Genomic DNA, 24,070 nt, shown 5'->3' with positions numbered 1-24,070 from the left:
GAACCAATGCAATCAATATTTGAGAATCCCAACATGTACGTACAATTAATATAAAAGATGAAAATATCGCAAAATATACTTGATGTAAAGTGTAACAAGACTATAACATGTATAAATATAATAAATAATTTTTTTTAGATACAAAAAAGTTAATGTCCCTTATAAACAGTCTATTTTCTTTAAAAGCATAAGTCTTTTCTATGACTTCGACAGATGGTAATTCAAGTCCACCATAAATTATTGTTCTGGAATGTGTTTCGTACAGACTTTCCTTTAACCAACAGCTGCAGTAGACAAACGATTCGGTTTGAAATTGTTCGTATGTTAACTATTTTTCATATTCAGAGAAACGTCACAAAACAAATTCAAAAAGTACTTAATTACAAAATCAAAGATGTCTACACAATAATAAAACGAATTGTACGAATCAAAAAGTTTTAATTTGGTTTTTACAATTTAGATACGTACCCAAAATTTCATTTTACATAGTTTTGGAGACCAAAACATGAATATAACATACTCCCTTTGTCGATATATTGAATATACCGATTTTTGGAGATTGTAATGACTCTTTCAAGCGTAGCACGGCAATTTTTTCCTAAATATTGTTAATTAAATCTTGATGGGTCCTGGACGGTTCACATAAACACAGAACTTTAAAAATCCTCATAGAAAAAAGTCACAGGGGAATAAATCGTGAGATTAGGTCGGTCATTGCAAATGTGTTCCCTCAAAAAGCCATCGGTGCGGTGTTTTCCATTGAAGCCTTTTTGGAATTAAATATTTACATACCGCGTTCACTGACACTGCGAGTCATTTTCCTTAAAAAACTAGGAACCAATGATTGCAGGAAATTGGACATCACACTGTGACTTTAGATGAATGCATATGCCTTTTATGCAATTTTTGAGGAATTATGTCAACCAAGAAGCGCATGTTCTGTTCATGCAAAGACCCATTTAAACGGAATGGGCTTCATCGCTAGGAAAAAATACCTTCTTCAAGAACGACATCCAGAAGACACACAAACTCGTTCCTTCGAGAGTTGTGGTCATGTCCGGACAGTTCCATCTTGTATAGAAATATACGTCTTCATGGAGAATTGGAATTAAATGATTTCTTATAGGCGGACTGACTAAGAATACAGTCAAAACAACCAGTAGTTTATGGTAGGCAGTTATCACAAATAGTCACCCGTCGAAGTCATTGAAAAAATCTTTACGGACCAACTTATTATACAACAAATTAAACGAAATACCTTACTATACGTAGGAGGCGTCCAATGATGAGTTCTGTCGCCATAAAAACAACACGGCGGAATAATTGGGGCCATATGATACGAACAACACTGCAATTCATGCCTAAATCTTCCAAAATCACTATATATATCTGGATGACTCCCCCTTTCGATGAATCTTTGATGATGTTGATTTCTTTCTAACGTAGGATTACTGCCGTATCGTTGAGGATCTTGTCTTTCGTGTCTCCTTTGAAAATTATCGTAACAAAACTCGTGAGGGTTGCAACACCAACTTTGGCAACCACCACCGGTGAAATCATCCAATCTAGGAGGACTTTTTAAAATATGCGATCGGGATTTTTGATCTCTTTCTATTCTATTTTGATGTATTTTTCTCCTATCCAAGCTTTCGGTAGTCTTTTCTTTGCGAGGCGTCTTTTCGCGAACCGTCCGATTAAGTGGGGGTTTTGTACTGGGAATCTGTTCGATGTCCTCCATTTTTTGTGACGGATTATCCGCAGATTGTTTACGGATCCATTGGAAGTCGTTGTTGCAACGTGTTGAGCTATCTGTTTGATAAAATGTTAAATTTTCAAGTATAAATGGGTCTAGATAAATATATTTATCATGAGAAAATACTACGTACTTCGTGGTAGACGTAGACAAATAAAATTGAGATGTTCGAGGTAAGCAGAAGACATCTAAATTATTTCATAGAAGATGGAGATATAACGGAAGAGATTGATAACACTTGCCATTAGTTTCCGGCATGTTTTTTGCTTTTACGGGTGTTAATTGAAACGAATTTTTAGATGCAAACATGATTAAAGAAATTCCATGGAATGATTTCTAATTGACACTCTGCCTTTAGATTGACTATATGAACACGGATGATGCTGAACCTCCAGAACAGTCATTTACTATAAGTACTTCCAAAATGGTTGTGTCCTTACCTTAAAAATTCAATTAAATATTTGGATTTTTTCAAACGTTATCCAATTGAATTGTGCATTTAATATGAAACTTGGAAAATGGACTTTATGCGAGAAACGTGCTCCCAAGAAAACATCAACCATTTTTTCATGAAATAAGATCATCATGCCTACAGTATTTTGGGAGTACTAATGTATAATATTTATTGATTGATTAGAAAAAGAGAAAACCATAGCTGGTCAATCTTATGGTGTTTTTATGACACTTTGTTTGTGACGAATTTAAGATAAAACAACGACATTTGTTCCATAATAATAATGCGGCTTCAATTCATCCACTATTGTTGCCTCATTTAAAAAATCATTTTTTGAATGATTCGAAAGAATTGAAAGCTCGCTCTATTGAGTTGGAAGGATGTTATGTTGAAAAATAAAATATGGTAACTGTTTTATAAAACGACCCTCGTAAGCGAACACATTGAAATTTTAAATAACTTACCTCAAAATACTCATTTCTATTATATACTCATAATCAATAATCGTGATTCTTGAAAAAAGTTTATCAGATATTCTGAAATCAACTTGAATATTTTTTTAAAGCGAATTAACAATAAAAGATTTATTGACCTGTAGGAATTAAAGTGTAAACGAAGTTGGGTTTATCTGAAGCACGGATACTTAAAAAGCGCGAGCATTAAAACGGCTGAACGCCTCTTTGAAAGGGGTAGACAATTATAATTATTAGTAGGGGTATGTCGGTGATAAAACAAATCTTGTATATATAGGGTAGCAATAATAATGACGAGAGTGATAATCTTCTTTTGAAATAAATATTATTATCGCTTCAAACGAAACAAAGCGTTGGCAACGTCGCAGAGTACACTTTAAAAGCTTACAGATCAGTGAATTGATTGCTCTCCATTTATTTTAAAAGTCGGATGACTCCCTCTAATGAACATAGTTGAATGCGAATTCAGTTTCGACCACATTACGTTAGAATCTTAACAGATTGTGATACAAGGTTTTCAACGCAGAAATTTCATATCGGCGAAGCAATAAAATAGGTCATAACTTTGCATTAATTATTTTCTGCAGCTACGAAAATAAATACTAAGACGCAAATAGAAAGAACTTTATTGATAGTTTTGTGTTTATTAATAGAATCAACTGTATAGTTTGAACAACCAATAAAGTGAAAATAATATAAGAGGTATTAGACATCCATCTTATACACCTGATTTTCCATGTGTGATTTCTGGTTATTCTCTAATCTAAAAAATGATCGACACGTCAATTGTTTGAGAGCACTCCAAAAGATGACTGGCTCCAAGCTTCCAAGTTGTGGGAGCATTGATGTCGGTGGTGATTATTTTGATAGTAAATAAAATTAATTTTATTAAAATACTAGTAGATTTCTCAAAATATATAACGTCACAAATGTATTATAAGCTGAAGTTGTAAATGTATGGAAAAGTAATTCACATAAATCGAATTTTGTTTTATTTGTTCCAAAATTGAAACTTGATATGATTGTTAGTAGCAGAAACCACATCGTTGGTGGATTTTTCATTGAGGGCAATTTGGAAACGGCTCGTTATTTGGAACTATTTCCATATGACGTCATTCCAACTCAGTCAAATTTATATTCTGATCCAGGAAACCCTCAAGTTCCAGTAAATTAGATATGGTTTCAGCAGACCATCACATTACGAACGCAGAACCTCTATGTAATATTTCTCAATCGGATCGTTAGAACGGCCTACATTATTGGATTTCTGGCACGAGTACGATTTCCGTGGCGCCTGGATTTGATGTCATTTTATAAATCGATCCAAAATAAGTCGAAAATGAAGAACAAAATTTTTCGATATCTCTCTTCGTTTTCGAGATATCGATACATGAAGTTGGAAACCTAACCAAACCTTCTCGTGGTGTACTTTGAGTGTAAAAATATCAAAAATCGTGAATTTTTTACAGCCATAATTGTCTAAGAAACATTTTTTCGCGTGAGGATTATTTTAGTTTTATTATTTCTTTTGTCTTATGGGGGGCTTCGCCTCCTCGCTCCCATAAAGGCTCCGCCCCTGGACCCTGGTCTGCCCAAAAGCCACGAGGAACGGGTGAGTTTGGAGAGGGAAGATTGGGCGCAGATAAATTCGGAGTGGGTAGATTTGGAACGATTTTTTACGATCATTTTTCTTATTCGGTTTATTTTGTCGTTAAAAATGGGATAAATGATGTAAAAATAATTGCCAGAGAACTTTTCCAGGATAATTGTGAAATACTAAAGTAGTGTGGCTTTTCAATTATAAAACAAACGAAAATAAAGAATTTTTGAAAGCATTCAAAACGTACTTTTTGCTCGAAAGAGGATATTTTTACATTAAATTACTAATTAAATCTTCAAACTATCATTAAATATTTTTTTTATTTCATAAATAATGAAAAACAACCGACAATTCTTTATAAAAAACATCAAATTATTCACATATTTATCGTATGTTAAGGTATATTCATCACAGAGTTAACAAAACTGGCACAGTCTTTTATAAAAATCTGTTTTTTTGAATATAATTTTGAAGTATCGGGGTAAATAATATAAAAATTAAATAAAAAATCTTTCATTTATTGAATTATAAGATTCATATTGAATTTGGAGTGATAAAATATTCATTTGAAACGAAGTATTGAACGCCAGTCAAGTTCCGAGGCGTGAAACTGTGTATCGCTTGATAAAAAGGTTCGAAAAAAATGGTACTGTGAATGATACGAAGCGTTCGGGGCGGCCACGCAGCGTGCGAACTGCAGAAAACCTACACATCGTCGCTGAGAGTTTTGTTGAAACACCGGCGCGATCAGTCCGTAAAGCTTGCCATGAATTGGAAATTTCTCGTTCCAGCTTGCAGCGAATAATGAAGGAAGTAGGTATGCATGTTTACAGACCACGTCTTTTACAAGCATTAACAGAAGACGATCCGGACTGCAGACTTCAGTTTGCTGAGTGGTACGTAATTCGATGTGAAGACTTCTTTAAAACCATTTTGTGGTCAGATGAAGCACAATTTAAATTAAATGGCCGAATCAACAGACACAATTGCGTATACTGGTCTACAGACAATCCGCATATCACCATCCAAGAAGAATTAAATGTTCCAGGTGTAACGGTATGGCTTGGTGTTTGCTCCTTCGGAATCATTGGCGCTTACTTTTTCGACACAACAGTAACAGGTACTGCATACCTTGATTTGTTGATGGAACTGCGCGAAGAACTGAATAATAACCCGGATTTTTCTGGTCGTGTGTTAACTCTTCAACAAGATGGCGCGCCGGCCCATTACGCTATAATTGTTCGCGAATTCCTAAATCAAAATTTTCCGGATTGGATTGGTAGACGAGGTCAAGTGGAATGGCCACCAAAATCTCCTGACCTGACTCCTTTAGATTTTGCAGTGTGGGGAATTTTAAAGGATAGGGTGTTCAAAAATGCTTTACCAGATGTGGAGACCATGAAAAACATAATCACCAACGAAGTCGATACGCTGAATGCAGATAAACCTACACTTGCGCGCATCTGTAAAGCTGTTAAGAAACGATGTCTGAAGTGTACAGAACAAGAAGGAGGTCAACATCTGTTATGATGCCAAGGAGTCAGCTTTTGCCTTGCTTCAAACTAATTTTGTGTATTTCGTTTTTTTTTTCGAATAAATTTTGTACTTTTGCTACGCAATGTCTTTTTTTTTTCAATTGGTTGCGCGACTTTTGGGCCACTCGTATAGTTTGATTGGAAAAAATTATCGTTTGCGATTAGGTCCATCACGCCTGATATTTTAAATAAAGTTGAAGTGGTGCACAGAATGAACGCAAACATGACGCTGGTTCGTTAGTAAATATAACCTTAAAAGTACATGTATGTAAAGAAATTTGAACGGAGATTAACGATTTTGAATTATTTATAATTTAATATACACTTACTTTACTGTAGGAAATGTGAAAAGGAATATATACAAAGCGACATTTGACACGGCGGCGTTGGTGGGTGAGACCCCAATTCAAATAAAAATATCTACAATTACTTTACTAAGACGAAAATGAACGAAATAGATCCTGACGAATTTTTTAAACATAGATGAATGAAACGGCGTTTATATGATCAAGTTTTGAACTTATTGAGCAGATTGTCGATTAGATAAGGAAGTTAATCACCAGTTTTTGTCATGGAATTTTCAAATGGAATATGATTCCCTATATTCTACCAATTTTCTTGTACCCAGCCGACAGCTTCACTTGAAAAAGTCATTTTTTATGGTATTTGCAACTACAAACTACATTAGAACAGTGAGGTTATGTTTTTTACGTTCAGCGACGATCAGCGCGTAAAAAGTAGAAAGTCGATTGACTTCGACGTCATGACCGCGTACAAGAGCGATCATTGTATGCGTTATTACATTTTCTCAACAAATTGACATTTATGAACATCTAGAGCGTGTCATGCTCGCATTCATTCTGTGTATCTTTTAAAGTTTAGTTTTTGATAATATTGTATAATTGTCTAAATTGTAATAACGATGAAATTCGTTAATAGAGAATGAAGACACCTCTCAAACGATACATCACAAGCTTATAATTCGTAATTGAAAAATTGGGGCTGCAATTAAAGGTATTTTCACATTGACGAATGTCTTCTTCTTCTTCTTACGTTAGGACTAGGTCCTGTATTTTCATCAAGGGTTCGCCAGGAGTAGTTGGGATGCTGAGGACTAGCTTCCATACCACCTTATAGGTGGTCGTCCAGGAGGTCGAGTTGTGTCTGGTTTCTTTTCCTTTGCAATTTTTGCTAACCGTTCATTTGGCATTTTGTCAACATGGTCTCTCCATTCTCTTTTGCGGCTCCTTGCCCATCTTACTACATCCTGAATATCGCACATGTCCATTATTTCTACATTTTTCTTCCGATCGAGTAACGTATGTCCTGTTATTGATCTCAGAGTCTTATTGATCTCAATTCACATTGACGAATGTTAATTTATAAATCAAATTCGACGTGCTCAAGTATTGTTTCATGAATATGTACGGTGACCGAAATAATAAATTAATTCTACACACTGTACGTAAGCTCGTCTATCGGTTACTTAAAGTATACTCTAAATATCGATTTGTTGAATATTTGTAAACAAGCTAGATAAAAATAGATAATTTGTTCAAGACAAAAACATTATTATTATATAAAAATAAATAAAATTTCCACCAGGAATATGTTTGTTAATGTTAATCAAATCTAATCAAAACAGAAAGCGCTGGGTTCATTTTCATTGGAGATCTCGATTTTTCCGTTCTCAATTACACAAGCCATCTGTTCAAACCGAAAACGATTACCGGTCTTGCATTTTCTGACCTCGATCGTATTTGATGTTCGTTCTAAACGAGAGTGTGGGCGGTGTCGGTTTGTTGCCAATCAAAAGACGTAAAAACGAGAATAAATCGAGTGTGGACGGCTAGCTTGCCGCCTCCCCTTGCCAGACTTGTGTCAATAGCTTCTAGGAGGCACCTCGCGAGAATCTGGATCGGGAGTTAAGGCTCTCAACGTACGTCTTGTCAAGTGAAAGTGACAAGAGTGCAAGCCTTCCACACTATTTATTCCGTTTATTACAGATTAAAGCCCCCTTGCGTCCTCTGACCGGCGTCAGATGGTAGGAGCGCACCTTCCACACTCTCGCACACGCGTTTCCTCGTAGAGAATCTGATTAGGCCATAAAGAAAAAGAAAACATTATGCCAGAACCAGACTCTTCCCAAGGCTACACGAGGGAATGGGAATGCGAGAGTGTGGACGGCGTCTTCTATCGTCACGCCTTTTTGTCGCTTCGTATATCCGTGATTCAACAGATATTCTATTATATTTTTTATCCAGAGCTACAGCAAATAATTTTAGTGAGAAGCTGGTTGTCATAATTCTTCATAACACCTATATACAACAAAGACGTATCACTATATTTTTCATGCGTTACGTAATTTAAAACGTATACAAATATATGATAATTTGTATATATACGTAAGCTCTGTTATCGCTTGGTGAAGCGTTGTAGTTTAATTAACTTCAATTCAACAAATCGATTTGTTGTTTTTTCATAAACAAGCTAGGTAAAAAAATAATTTACCAGAAATATATTTTAGTATATAAATAAATAAAATTTCGATCTGAACAGTGTTTATTAATGTATACTGAAGTAACGTAGCTCTCGGTTTCTGTTAAATTTAGAAAAAAAAGTTTTTCCACAAACAAATCAGGCCGTGTGCGTTTAAATAGTACAGTATTTAATTTACGATAATGACTCAATATTCCACAACTTGGAGCCGCTTTTGGAATTGGTGCATTTGTTCATCTTATTTCATCATCGATCATTGAACGTCGATCTCGTAGATGTTTTTTTTTAGGTTAAAGAATAAGCTGAAATCACAATCACACACGGTGCGATAAGGCGACAAGGGTGGATTTTCAATGACTTTTACATTATTTATGTATGCTGCGCAGTGTGTCCACCATTATTTATAATTTTCCGCGACATTCTTACTCATGGAAATCATGAAGCGTATGTGGCATTTACACGAAGATGATCATGTAAATTTACCATTTATCGCCAAGAGTAGCCTCAAGCGCTTGATAGATACGTACATCTTGATCTTTACCATCATACGTCTCACTATCTCAATGTTGTCAAACAGTTGCTCGTGAAGAACTTTCATGATCAAATACGTGCTGCAACAGTGTTTGTTGTCCACTTACATCGACTTTTCAATCATAGAGCGTACATTCAAAACAACTCTTTTTACAGCGGCGCATCATCATCAATTACTTATTTATTATTATGAACTCTAACCTCATAAGTTATCGTTACTATAAATTTGTCTGTGTTTAGTCTCTCTGTCAGTTTTATAAATTTCACTTCAACCCCATTTATTATCTAATTATTATTAATGTGACTGTAATGAACTATCAAATCCTCAGTTTGCTAAATAAATTGATATCAAAAGTCAAGTTGGTGAAGTGAGTTATTTAATTATATTAGCGACTCAATCGCAGATGCCACGAGTGAGGTATCAACCTCCTCCACAGCAATGCGAGGCCACATACAGATTCAGTTTCAACACAACGGACAGATTTCTAACCAAGACGGGTTAAACAAGTTCTACTATTTGTTACATCATTTGTGTATTGTTAATAATTATGTATGTTTTTATTCGATTTGCAACCTTTCATTTCATAACCCCTCGTATAATGTCTACCATCAGTTAAATAGTTAACAAAAATACAAGATTTGTTTTCTTTCGGTTAGAAAAGGATTTTTATTATTATTGAAATTAGTATTTGCTTTCACCTCTTGAATTGGACTGATGTTCTGATGAAGATGTAGACAAATCTGATGTAGAACTTTGACTGGAATAAATTTCGGACCATGCTTGATGTTGTTGATCCTTTATTGTAGAATCGTCTTCTAGACTTGAATCGTCTTCTTGTCCTGATAAATGAAGTTTTGAGTAATTCGGATGCATATTCTTTTATACTTTCTATACTTTACAAAGAAAAATAAAATTTTTTCTGTAGGAAAAATATTAAATTACTTTCTAAAAAATGGGTTAACTTAAAGATGTTCTACCCAAAAACACATACAACAAGGAGTAACGTTTAACCATAAAAAATGGGAAAAATTATGGGTAAGATGATGTCAGATCTCGTGGGTGTAAATTTTAGCACATCAAAACAATAAAAATGTTCTTTTGATAAATTTCTGTTCAAACGAATCAAAATTTCCTTCCTGGTAATCGAATCTTAGAGAAATTTATTTCATATATGTACTATCAGCTACCAATATTAACAGGGCGTCAATTTGAAGACTTACCAACCTTTATGAAAAATTCAATGCCACATCACATTCCTTTTGAAATAGGACACTCTAAACCGGACTGAATATTGATTGGTTCACTAATTTTTTACCAGTTCATCCAATATCACACGCAACTAGCATCTGATATTAAGGGCATTATTAAAATTATAGAAAATCATATTTTTTTATCTTCCACAGTTTTTTTTTTGTTTACATTGTTACTATTTCCACTTCTTTCCTCTTAGAATTTAACATCGCAGTATAAAGAACAAAATTTTTTATAATTGTCGTTATCATCCTCAATCCTAAAATGGCTACCAGGAAATGAAGAAGCAGAGAGCCTTCCCAAAAAAGGGACAACGATTCCATACTTAGGACTCTGGTCCTATTGTGGCCCTATTGTGGCCACATCATTGATGAACTTATAAAGAATCAGATGGAGTATCTTTGTAGTAACACTTCTAAGACATGCCAAAAGATTCATAACCATATCGGCTAAGAAAACTCAGAAATCCATGGGAACAGCACAACGTTTCTTAAAGGCTTAAGTACCTTGAAGGAAGATTATTAACATCTTGGTAAGATGGACAAAAAAACCCTCAAAATATAGCCTCCTTTGTAAGGTGTCTACGCATTTTGGAAGCAGAACAATGAGATGTAGAGTCCTGTACAAAATATCTTTTATGTATAGGGGCAGTTTGGCTGAAAACAATCTACAATTTTCCCCGGGCAAATCAAACAGAAAGTACAAATAATATATTTATTATTCATGAAAATTCGTTTCATAATATCCGTGAAATATGACAGTTTACTCCCTAATTTTGTCCTCGAAACGTTCCGTTACTGGAAATGTTTACGTTGCAATTATCGAGAACGCGAATAATATAATTAGAAATGGTGATAAATTTCAATGTATTAATGCAAAACACAATTTAATATTGGAAGTAAGTTATTGAAATAGAAAAAGCGACAACAAAACAGAGTTAAATACAGGGAAAACATTCTTCGGTAAAAAAGAAGCACCTTAAAACCTAGAAATTGTGGAAAAAGTAACGAGATCTTCAGCTATACAACATGGATATTAAGGAAAATGAAACAATACAAAGATAGAATAAATAAAATATTAAAAAGACTAAAGATAAAAGCAATTACAGATAAAATATATAAAATACAATTGAGAAGCTTTGCCTGAAACACTCAAAACACCATTCGAATCCAAAATTGAAACGTCAAAAAAGCAGCTGAGACAAAGGTTATAAAATTGGAAAGTATAAAAGTTAAAACGAAAAATAGAAAAGTATAAAGCTATACACCTCGCCGTAATCTGGCTTAGGATAGGATAATTCAAAGTTTCAATCCATAAATTCGAGATGCCGAAGGATATGAAGTAACAAATAAAACAGAATATAACTAGATTAAGTAAATGTTAAAGATGGAAGTGGAGATGAAAATGGAAATGATTTTTTCTACGATTCTAAAAATGTCCCATCATGATATCAAAGCAAAAAATTTCAAAAGTGAGAGTACTATGAATGAGTATCACTTTTTATGATAAAATTTTACACAATCCACAAATTACGTTAAATTATATTACCATCATAATTGTGATCTACACTGATAGACCGTCTACGATATAAAACACACAACGTTTAGCAAAAAACAAACTTTCTAATAATAACAAACTACGAAATACATCGAGTAGACACAGTTGGTAATTCTCAACTGAATTCGTTTGATAACAACGAAAAACATACCTCTTAGCGCACCAGAAGTGGTGTATCATTGAAGTCTAATGGCTTTTCTATTTTAGAAATTGTATATTAATTGGCCTTTGTCCAAATATACAAACATTATATAAATAATATGAATCAATTTATATAAAATAGAATTAATTAAGTCGACAGGGATGCGATTCGAATTATCATATCTGCAAACGATCTAAAGTGTCCCATTTGAGCAATTTATAATATTATGGGTTGTAAAATTGAAATACGCATTTCGATTATCTTCAGAACAAAAATTTGACATGGTTCCCGCCAGTTTTTGGAGTTTACTCCTTAAGAATCGATTTGCATATATAAGGGGCCCGGTATGAGAAAAATGTGAGGAGTAAAATCTATCGATGAATGACCTCGTTACGTTTTTGGTGCGCACCCTATGATGCGCAACTTTCTAATTTGTCAGTGTCGACATACTTATATTGCTGTTTTTATTATAAATGTCAATAATTAATATTGTTATTTTAAATTTTTATCATTGTGTTCCGCTAAAGTGAACTGAAAGTATTTTCAAATAACTATGGCAGAAAGAGGTGTAGATGATATTGTCGGAACATCTAACAAACACGTGGTTGCAAGGTACGTTATGTATTATATGTATTATATGTATGAGCATGTGCAATTTGTATTTATTAAATATTTTAATAATTATCGATGTAGTTCATATAAATATATATTTGAAAACAACACATAAAATTAGATAATCAACCCAATATGAATTATCGAGATTATTGACTATTGTAAAAAGTTTAATGTAAAATATTTCGTCGATTAGTTATAATAAATGTATATGAAATGAATAAATTGAATAAATATATATTTATATATGTATATTATTTTCATTAATTAACAAATTTACCCTTTTATACAGTATCAATCTTTTTTAAGTTAAATAAACTCTTTTTGCGTCTGGTTAGATTATCGAACTTAAGGAGTAAACTCCAGTCGTGCGTCGTAGCTGACACACACAATTTTATAACTTTTTTTTTATGGAATTTGGAATGGAACAGGAATGAAAATAACAACAGTCAAGGATACAAGAATAAAAAATTAAATATTATATGCTCAGAGAAATTATGAATAAACTATCGCTTTTGGGACAAAGAAAATCGGAGTTTAATACATGAACAATCATTGAACTTGTTCATAAGGTGATATCAGACGGTTCACTTTTCGGTTCATTAGAATGTATGATGAATGTTCTCTTTTTTTTTCATTCCACGCTCACAAGACACACACAAAATTATAAAAAAATGAATTTTATGCGCTCATTTCCTCGAATAAGTCGTCAAACGAACTCGAGTGAACGTTCTCTTCGTGTTCATACGATTTTTCGTTCATTCGGAGTGCGAGTGATTGATACCGAAATCCAACATCGCTGGATTGGTTCACTAATAAATTCATTTATCACTTTTGATTCATTTAATGCCTAGACGTTTCATTCTTAAAGAAAGATGCTGAAAAGAAATGAATAGAAAGTGAACTATAGTTATTGTATAACGTGATATATATGTCGAAGGCGTCATGGATCCTTATTTTTTGAAAACGCAGCGGACCAAATGATTACGGTGATAGGCGAACGCTACATAGCCACGTCCAACAACTTTTTCCTACCTCAATCTAACGAATTTGAACTGAAAAACATAAGCAATAGGATAGAGCAACAGCGCATACATACTGCACGATCTACAACCGAAATTCTGAGGGCTACATTTCCGGATTGTCTAATTTCCTGATGAGAGAATCAGTGATTGGAAATGGAACCCGTTTTTCCATCAATTCAAGCGACTCCTACTTGCAATCAAAAAAAAAACTATCGCAAAACTCTACAGTCTTTTATTTAACACTAATTTTTGTTATGTCCTTTAGTGGAAAACCATCTATACAACGATTATTATTGACAATGGATGTCTCGAAATATTCTATTTATATTCTTAAGACCATTGTTTACTATAGATATTATTAGAATAACGTTTTATGCATATCCTGAATAACGTCGAGTGACTCATTTGAATGAATAAATAGTTTAATGAATTCACACATTATTGACTAGCTAATAACCTATGAGGAATCTTAATATCTTAAATATGATCCAAGTATTTTTTAACGTGTTAAATACTAAACAAATTAAAAATGGTCTAATCTTACTTAATTAGCGAAAAGGGGATTTTAATAAATGATTTCTGTCGTTGATCAATTCAGAAAACTGATAATGCCAACAATTTAAATCGAGAAATCGCTTATTTGTAATCGATTTCGAGAAATTCGTCTGTAAATGCGAATCAGGCCATGATATAGTCAATGAACTACAGTTTATTTGGACTGGGACACAGTTTTTCGGTTGATAGTCCGGTCAAATTAGGCCAAAAAATAAGAATGAAGCTACATAAATTGCCATCAAGCTGAAAATCAATAAAATTGTTTAAAATATAATTAGAAATAAAATTTTAAAGTTCCCCATCATTCCCTTGCGTGGAAAAAGTGTCAATCATGGTAAAAGAATGAGTTTTTCGCGATTTTCAGCAAAACGGTAAGTTTTATCAAAAAAATACTCTTGACAAAAATTGTAGACCATAAAATTATTTACAAAAAACGTATCAACAATTTTTTACCTACGAGTTATAGTTTCTGAGATATAACGATTCGAAAAATTGTAATTGTTAAAAAATGCAACTCCAACTGAAAAAACCAGGAAAAGCTCAACATCAATCGGAAATCTATTCATCAAATACTTTTGAAAGTGACAAAATCATGCAATAGCTGGATGTGATACGACATGTGTATTTTACAGAAAGGTTAAAATAACAATTTTCAAAATGTTTGAAAAAGTTATTACCAACGGCATTCGCTTTCTTCTTTCTATGAATGGAGCTCCTAAAAAAATTACCTGCTTAGATAAGTATCGATATGCATGTTTAGTTAAAAATACTTAAAGTAAAAACACAAATTCAATTGGTTTGTCTTCCTCCAACCTCAGTTGCTGCTCATCAACATCTTTTTCGGGTATATTACCAAGTTCAAGTACGGCTTGGTTATCAGCTGGATCCTACAGACTGGGGTTGGAGTTGGTTAGTTCATACTTAACTCCCACCACACATAATTTTGTTGCAACTGCATAAGGGATGTAGTGCTAAATGTGGTTGCAAGGTTCTAATGTTGAACCACCAGCAGTGGAGGATCCGTTTGATTCCACCGATTCGACAAAAAGAAGAACAATTTGAAACTTACGACTCGGACGATTTTATCTTTTCAATCTCTGCCAATTTCAATTATTTAGCAATAATTTCAAATTAAACATGATCGCAACAGATCCGTAGAATAGGCCTTCTGGGAATATTATGACGACAACAAATTTTGTAACTTTTTGAATCATTATATCTCAAAAACGGTGACTCGTAGAAAAAAAAGTATTAATAAGTTTTTTGTAGATAATTTTATAATCTACAATTTTGGTCCGAGGTATCTTTATTATAAAATTTACCGTTTTTCTGAAAATCGCAAGAAACTAATTTTTTTACATTTGACCTTGAATAAAATTTTTTTTCTACACAAGGGAATGATGGGGAACTTTAATATTTTATTTTTAATTATATTTCAAACAATTGTATTGATTTTCAGCTTGACGAGAATTTATGTAACTTCGAATGTCTAAATTGACCGGACTATGAGACGTACCTCTGATTTTCGGGGCATTTTGCATTGCCTAACTTAACATAGGGAAGGGAAAATAATCGTTATAAAATCGGTATGAAATTACTTTTGATAATAAGCGTCCATCCTATTATATTTACATGATCTATATTAATTTTCAAAAAATAATCAACAGGCAGACAATTGAGAGATTATTTAAAAATGTCGAGAATATGTGCATTGTTTACGTTTTGTAACCGTGTCTTACAAGACTAATGGGTAAGAAAATAAATTTTAACATTGATTTCACATCTTTGAAACAAGAATATACCTCAAGTTAAATGACGCTTTTAACTCGTGTAACTTGTACTATAAACAGTATTATTCATAAAATTTTTACTCAATATATTATCACGTTTCAATACTATAAATAGTACCAGTAATTTTAAGAAGATTTTAAGAAGATGGTTTGATCTTTTTGACCAAAAAGCAAAATTTCATTTTGATGTCCATCGTTTTTTTATATGATTACAAATCAAGGAGAGCCTGAAAAACACAAATTTCGAATGTCATAAGCTATAACCGGACTATTAACTGTTGATACTTTTTGAATCGATGTATCGTAAAAATTAGTATTAGTCGTAGGTATTTTTGTTAATATTGTATTTTTATAATAATAATTCGAAATTTTTAATTAATCCTTCAACATTTTTCTTTAGCAAAATTACCTTGACCCGATTGCGCACCGCTCAGTTCCTCAGTAATAGTCTCCAACCCCTCACTAATCAGCTGCTCCTTTTCTTCCTCACTATCCGATGCCCCACTGTCACTACAACTTCCGTTACCGCAACTGTACGACTCACTCCCACCCCCTCCCCTCTTCTCATTCACATGATTTCTCAACACTTCCTCTTTCATATACTCGTTCACCTCGTGGAATTCCTCAGGTTTTTCTGATTTAGACTCCGTTTTGATGATAGGAAGACGGCCGCTCCTTTTCAGCGAATCAGTAAAACAGAATTCCTGGACGTCTTCCGCGATGCTGTTAAAATTCTTGACGGCCGATTCGAAGCTAAATTCGTCATCTAAACAACCGATTTTATTTTTAGGTTGATCGTTTGGGGAACGGGAACTATTTCGATCCGGGATGAGTGAATTATTCCCTTTACAAATATTGTTGTAGTTTAGTTGTTGTGTTTCGAAAACAGTTACAGCAGCTGCCACGACTGGTCCGCCTTTACACATTTTTCTCATCTCGAACTTTTTATTTGCGACAACTGGAAATGAAATTAGAGAGAAAAAACTCACGTTATCGTCGAATTTCGATACGAAATTTGACCTTTTTCATAAATAATAGTTAACGAGTCGACAGGAAATTCTTAACGACAAAAAATTATTGAATAATAATCCGTTCAAAGAGAATGTGGATTTTTTTTGTCGTTAATTTATTTACATTGTTCAAGTTATCCTATTTTATCAATTGTAGACAAAAACTTTACAATCACAATGTACTATAATAATTGTCTAGCTAATTTTTAATAAGTGTAACAAATAAAAACTGAAATTATTAAGTTAATTTATTACCATATAAAAACATTCGAATTCTAATGTTTATAATAAGGTAATATATTTATTATAATTCAAATACTGGTTTCGTTTTGTTGTACGTCGATTATTGATAATTTTATGGTAAAATATTGGTTCAAAATACCTCATTGTCACTTGTCATTACTACCAATATATCTTTAAAAAATATAAAACGACTGAGAAAATTCTAGTTGACAAAAAATTTCGAAATTTGGTTTATGGGCCTAGACGATATTGATTCTAAACATCTTTTCCTAATCACTTGTGTCACATATAGAAAAAAAGGTCTTTTGGGGAATTTCCGATTTTTCAAAAGGAAAATTGAGAGCCGTTTTACTAATCCTGAGACGCATTTTATATTTTGAGGAGATTTATATTTTCAGATTTAAGGAATGATTTAGTAGATTGGGTTGTTGAACCGTTTGTTAATAGTTTTTATGACCCGCATCGCGGCAGTAAGAAAGTTATAGTTAAACTATATTCATGTAATAGTTATTTATAAAACAACTATTGAAAGTGTTTTATTATTTGAAATATGCGGAAGTTAGTTTTACAAGATGCACGATAACTTTGATTTATACATTTATACATTTTGGACTATTGTTAGATGAAGAAACTCGAGAACAAATAATGGATGTCTATGGAGTAATCGACTAAAATACTCATTAACCACCAGGCAGCAGTTCAAAATGGCTACACTACAATCCGTAGGCAGCTTCACAAAAACTTGGAGCTCTTTCAAAGACCAAAAAGCTATATAATCCGAAACAGATTCTAATCCCCATCTTTGGAGTATTGCTCGCACATTTGGAGCTTGGCTTACAAGCATACCTTTAGACTTAATACAGAAGAGAGCAATTTGACTTTTAGGTTATAGAAACTTGGATAGCTTAGAGCATATAGGGGATGTTTTGATGATATTACCACGACAGATGCCCTTCCGAACTGTCCAGCTTAATCCCATTTAGAGCAGTATTTGCAAGATCTACTCGACAGGCAGACGTGACTCATGAACACTGAGTTCGCCTGCAGACGCCCAGATCGTCGATTTAACGGGACTCCTTTCTTTGGAGAAGTGCAAAGCTGTGGAACCAGCTACCAAGGCACGTTTCTCCCGAATACCACAACCTACGAAACTTCGACACCAATATCTACAGGCGGTACCTCTACACTACTCGAATGTAAAGTTACCATCTTATGCTTGCTTTTTACATAGAAAAGGGTCTTAATTTAGTAAACAAGTTGATATAGGAAATGAGGAATGAAGGTTATTGAAAGTAAATATTCATTTTTGTGTATAAAGTAAGTGATATGGTATGTAGAATCTCCATTTTTGTTTATATATTTAAAATCACCCGTTTACGCAACATTTTCAGGATAATATGTTATACGCAACGCTCTTGCCTTATCCAAACGTATTTTTTTTCATTCACGTTTATCATTTATGAGATATATTAAGATAATTAAAGCATTAAGAGACCTGTATTCAATTATCAGCAAAACGTATCACACAACAAACAAAAAACTTCGTACATTCTAAAAAAAAATGATCTTATATAACCATAAATTTGGCACTGATGAGTAATTAAATTGATAAAAGTATTAACAGTTACGTTTCGAAAGTTAAATTATTAATAAAAGTGAAGACATTCAGTCGATTTTTGAATACAACACCACTCGATATATTTAAATTTTCTAAATTACCGAAAAATTTTTGAGATAGCAATTGTGGTGTTTCCTTGAGGAAATAATTGGGAGAAAAACTAAGAATGCGGGAAATCGGTGTAAACCCAACAGACTACACTTTAACGCAGTTACTCTCCTTGTTTTTTTTTTTATATTCAAATGGAACCAGTTTTGTGGAACAAGTTTTTGAAGGGATACAAACACAAATTGAAAAATTATGATGTATGTAAGAGTATTAAGACGATAATGGAAATTGTGAACACTTCAAATGTGGAGCGAAGAAAAGTTCACGCACTTCACTGGAACGTCTAGAAACGCGAATTATAACTAACTACAAGTAGTGTACAATTAATCCTTTGCTATTTATTTGATACTAGCTCTCGACCAGACGTTTATAAAAAAAAAGAGAGGAGATCCGCCGTTTTTATTCAAATTTCAAAAAGCCAATAATAAATACAGTACCAATCAATTATAATATTACCAATTAACAGTTAGGTATTTAAAATCAATTAATTTGAAACTGTTTATGTATCGAGTTTAATTTTTTTTTCTTTATAAAAGTACTACTAATAAATACCAAGAAATATTGCAATGAAACATTTATATTTAAAATTGAATTTCTGAGAAGTATATTAATTGAAACGAAGATCATTTAAAATGTCTAAAAACCACGTAATATATCCTCAATGTCACTAAAATATTTAAGTCTTTGTCGTTTTTGATGATCATGAGATATTATGTAAATTATTAATATTTTATTGAATAATAATTAGAATAAACGTAAAAATTCTTTATAGAAAATAATCAAAATGTATAAATCTTGTTGTCTGATAAGTTTCCGACCTCAACTTCAAGATGTCAACACTTATCAGTACATATTGGGGTATGCAGGGTGTTCCGGGACTTGATACAAAAAATTCCTGAGTGAGTAGATGACGTGAAAATAATGCTGCGATATGGAAAAAGTTTTCTCATACGACACCTCGCTTCTGAGTCATAGGCCTTCAAAGTTTCGAAATCAAAACTTGTATTTAAGTATATTTTCTAAATTATACATTCGAACATTATAAATTTTTTTATGGAAGATTACGTATGTCCATGTAGAGTGCGGCTCATGCCCAATTGTTGACAAATCGTAACTTTTACAGGGACAACTTGTACAATCTAAAATTAGCAAAAATGAATGAGTTATGTGTGCGTTGGGTGCCGCGTTTGCTTACTTTGGACCAAAAGCACATACAAATGAATATTTCCCAGGCCTTAATGATACAGTTTTAGCAAAATTATTCGGATTTTTTGCGTCGAATCACAACAGTGAAGACAGTGGATTGTAAAGGGCAAATCTGCTCTGAAAAAGCAAAGACGGTTTCTTCAGCCTAAACAGTAATGGCAACCGTTGTTCTGGGATTGTACATCACGAATCATTGCTTCATAAGGTAAAGGGAGAAATAACAGAAAACGATCGAATTTGAATCAAAATAAAGTGCAATCAAGTGGATTTTAACCACGGCTAATTAGTTGACCTCCACCGTGTTCAACCGTTCCAAGCCGATCCCAGCGACTTTTTCCTGTTAGTTTACGCTGAAGTTTTACTAACAGGAAAATTAAAATGATTGTAGAAAAAAAGTCTTGTTATTTTGTTAGGTTGTGTACTTCTCATACAACCCTTGTACAACAACTTTCTAGCTTTTGATAATTATCTATCGAGCGATTATCGATTGAACTTATTAAGTTAAATTTGTTATGTCATTTAAAATCAAATATCCTTTGTTAATAATTAACAATTAAAATAAAATATCTTTCAGTAAATTATTGTTATGACATAAAACGAAAAGTATATAATTAAAAATAAATTTGATAAGTAATTTTCCTTAAATTTACAAAATGTTATAGTCGAACACATCGTTAAATTAATAAACGTATTAACAACATTTTAACTGGAAATGAAAAAAAGCATATTATTAAAACGTAATCGTTTTCTAATTTAGTAAATCACCGAAAACGTTTAATGGTTAATAAAATGCTGTTATACGAAAAACAAAATAAGTTTTGTTTACAGTTAATAAACGATATATTTTTAAAGATGTTTATCTACGTTGCGTATAAATTCGTGTTTCGTATATTTCAATTAAATCATACTGGTCACAACTATACACAAACGATTCACCAATTTCGCAATTTTCCGAACCATTCCTTTTTTTTTTTAAACATATAAACTACCTATTTCTAACCCTTAATACTCGAGCAATAAAAAAACTTTTATCGACACAACCACTCTACACATAGCTATAACACACTCATTTTTTAATATATCAGATATTAAAAGTTATTCTTGGTATAGTTTTCTGATGATTTAAAAGTTTAAAAATAGATTCCAGACTTAACACTTGATATTATTTAACACTTCAAACCCGCACAGATAATAACCGATCAAACGAAATATCCTCCTGAACTTGCGGGAGTTTTCAATGCATTTTTGTACAGAGAGCATACGGTTACTGAATGCATTTTGTCGATCAGTGACAATTTAAACCAAGCAGTCATTCGTCGTTGTATCTTAAGTGACGGTAGCGCGTAATACTTAAAATAGAATCAGCCCATCATAATTTTAGTTCGGTACGATGTCTTCGTACAGGGTCATCCGTTGTCGCGACGTCAGTAGACGGTTCCGATCATTTATATTTTTTACATTTATCCTTAACCGGTCGTAATTATTAAATTGAAAGTATATTCATCCAGTGGCGGATCAATCGTTGGATTATTTGATCCACAATGATAATAAAATGATATTTTCTCTATAGTACTCTGTATTAAGTTGGTTATATTCATACTGAACACACTGTTTACTCTACCACTACACCAACACTCATTATTACGCTGTCTAAGGTGCGATTCAATAACTGAACACACTGTTTACACCACCACTACACTGTTAAATGTGCGTTTCGATAACTGAACAGACTTTTTACACTAGCACTACACCAACACTCACTATTACACTGTATAAGGTGCGATTCAATAACTGAACACACTGTTTACACTACCACTACACCAACACTCACTATTACACTGTCTAAGGTGCCATTCAATAACTGAACACACTGTTTACACTACCACTACCCTGTTTAAGGTGCTTTTCGATAAATGAACACACTGTTTACACTACCAACACTCACTATTACACTGTCTAATATGCGTTTCAATAACTGAACATACTGTTTACACCACCACTACACTGTTTAAGGTTTCAAGTTTTTTTATTACTTCATAATATTCTTAATTATGAATAAATATCAATGTACGACGCTGGTATCTATTTTTTCTTTTTCTATACAGTATGTGCAAGGTTCTTCATTCAACATAAGGACAATATTTTATGTGTAAGGACGATACTTTATGTACATTTTTATTCCAAAGTATCCATTTTTCCAAATATCTACCGAATGATTTTGATTTAATATATTGTACGGATTATAAGAAACACAAGAGTTTCTAATATTCAAATATATGGACAAAAAGTTTCTCGATTCGCCCTCTGAAAGGATTATATCTCCTTATTAATTAGTTATAGAAAAAAATGTACAAAAAGAAATATATGTATGGATAAATAATGTCTTCATTAACCCCTTATCCTAAATTTATTATTACTCAAAAATGTTGTTAATGATATAGAATTGCTGCTTCGGATATTTGAAAGATTTTGATTACTCAAGTGTAGGTTAATTTGAATTTAATAGTTTTCTTCATCATTATCATTGATAATATAATTGCTTTGTTATATAAATATTGATAATAATTACATATCTACTTAAATTTGAGGTCACATTCAAACAATTTCAAACAGTATATTTTATCAAAATTATGTTAGTTTTACATTACATAAAGTAAATATATACAGATGATATATGAGACGTAAATTATGTAATAAGTAATTTATGTTTATATTGTAGAAAAATACAAAATTATCTATTCATGAAAGTTCCAGCTAATGCTATTCAGTCAGAATCTGATTGGTATTTGAAGAAATATCCAGATAAAATATTTGTAATTTGTATATTCAGATAAAATATTTTATATATATATATATATATATATATATATATATATATATATATATATATATATTCAGTAAATTCTAATATTGAAGGGGTATAATGGTGGTGATTGACTATCACAACTATTGTCTTCATACATCTTTGAACGAGGTTTACATTCCATATTTAAAAAACATGAGTAACTTTAGAAAAAGTGTACTTACTTCTAAGTTTGGAAAGTCATTCACAACATAAATAAGTACTGATTATAATTATGACGAATTGTAATAGATGCATTAAGAATAAATTGATCATTTACTAATATACTTTTTTAGGATTCATAAATATTGATTCTTGGTTTTATTACTTCAATGTAAATGCTTGTTTAATTAGATACTTAACAACAAAAAACACTCCTCAAAAGTATTTATTCACCTCTATTTTCTATATGTTGACTAATATAACTTTTATATTTTATTAGGATACAAAAGCATACATTTAATTGTCCTGGGACTTTAAGAAGACAATGATTAAAATTGTTTAGAAAAGTTTAATCACAAGAAAAAATAAAATGTCTTGAAACCCAAGACCTCCTTGGGACTTGAACCTAAAAAACAGCTTTAAAATATTGTTTTAGATATCAGAGTTGAAGAATTTCAAGGCAAAACTTTGTGGCAAAGTTGTAAATGTTGATGTTAAAAACAAAACATATCTGCAAAAAATTACTAATATAAATAATTATAATTACTTTGAAGGCATTTCATTAAATCAAACTGTTCTAAAACACCTATTTCTATATGGTCAATATCTACTTTTGAGCAGTGGTATATATAATATTTACTTACCTGTTTTAACCATTGAAGCAAAATTTTTTCTACGTGAGGTTCAGGAGCAGGATTAGATGTGGTGTTTTGCAACAATTCCACAAGGGTATTGGCAGCATCATTTACACCTAATTTAGTCTTAACAAAATTATAATCAGGAGAATGAGCTTTTAATGTTCCACTATTTCCTATAATGAAAAAGCATGAATTAATTTTACACCTTACAATGCGTTTATTGTATATAAAAAGCTAATTGATTAATTAATGATAGGAAATGTTATTCTCATTACTCATGATTACTATTAAATTTGTCTTATGTAATTAAGCAATTTCAAGTAATTCCTAGTTCGCCCTATTATATCTTAAATTCTTTGAATTATCTATTCTTCAATATTACTTGACTTGAACGTATTCTTTAGGAATATACCAGAAATGATGCCATCCATCTGTAAAAGTGCTTGTTCTAAAAGTTTACTGGCT

The 24,070-nt window shown here is 32.3% G+C and overlaps 1 protein-coding gene across 7 annotated transcripts in view; it reads right to left on the bottom strand.

The window, feature by feature from the left end:
• The window catches only part of LOC130442070 (liprin-beta-2), a 42,010-nt gene extending 20,710 nt beyond the window's left edge, over positions 1-21,300 (bottom strand). For 2 of the 7 annotated variants that reach the window (XM_056776055.1, XM_056776060.1), the window contains exons 1-4: positions 20,953-21,236; positions 16,188-16,736; positions 9,545-9,685; positions 1,259-1,809 (exon numbers count right to left, since the gene is read on the bottom strand). In XM_056776055.1, the coding sequence (XP_056632033.1) occupies positions 1,259-1,809; positions 9,545-9,685; positions 16,188-16,713 (1,218 nt within the window). In that variant the 5' untranslated portion in view covers positions 16,714-16,736; positions 20,953-21,236. Of the gene's footprint in view, positions 1-1,258; positions 1,810-9,544; positions 9,686-16,187 lie in introns of all 7 variants that reach the window. The other 5 variants (XM_056776058.1, XM_056776059.1, XM_056776061.1 and 2 more) reach the window with 4 other exon arrangements.
• Between the last annotated feature and the right edge of the window lie 2,770 nt (positions 21,301-24,070).

The sequence above is a fragment of the Diorhabda sublineata genome, chromosome 3 (assembly GCF_026230105.1).
Source record: "Diorhabda sublineata isolate icDioSubl1.1 chromosome 3, icDioSubl1.1, whole genome shotgun sequence".
NCBI lineage: Eukaryota > Metazoa > Arthropoda > Insecta > Coleoptera > Chrysomelidae > Diorhabda > Diorhabda sublineata.
Note: the sequence above shows the minus strand (reverse complement) of the source record. Positions and strands in the feature narration are given on the sequence as shown.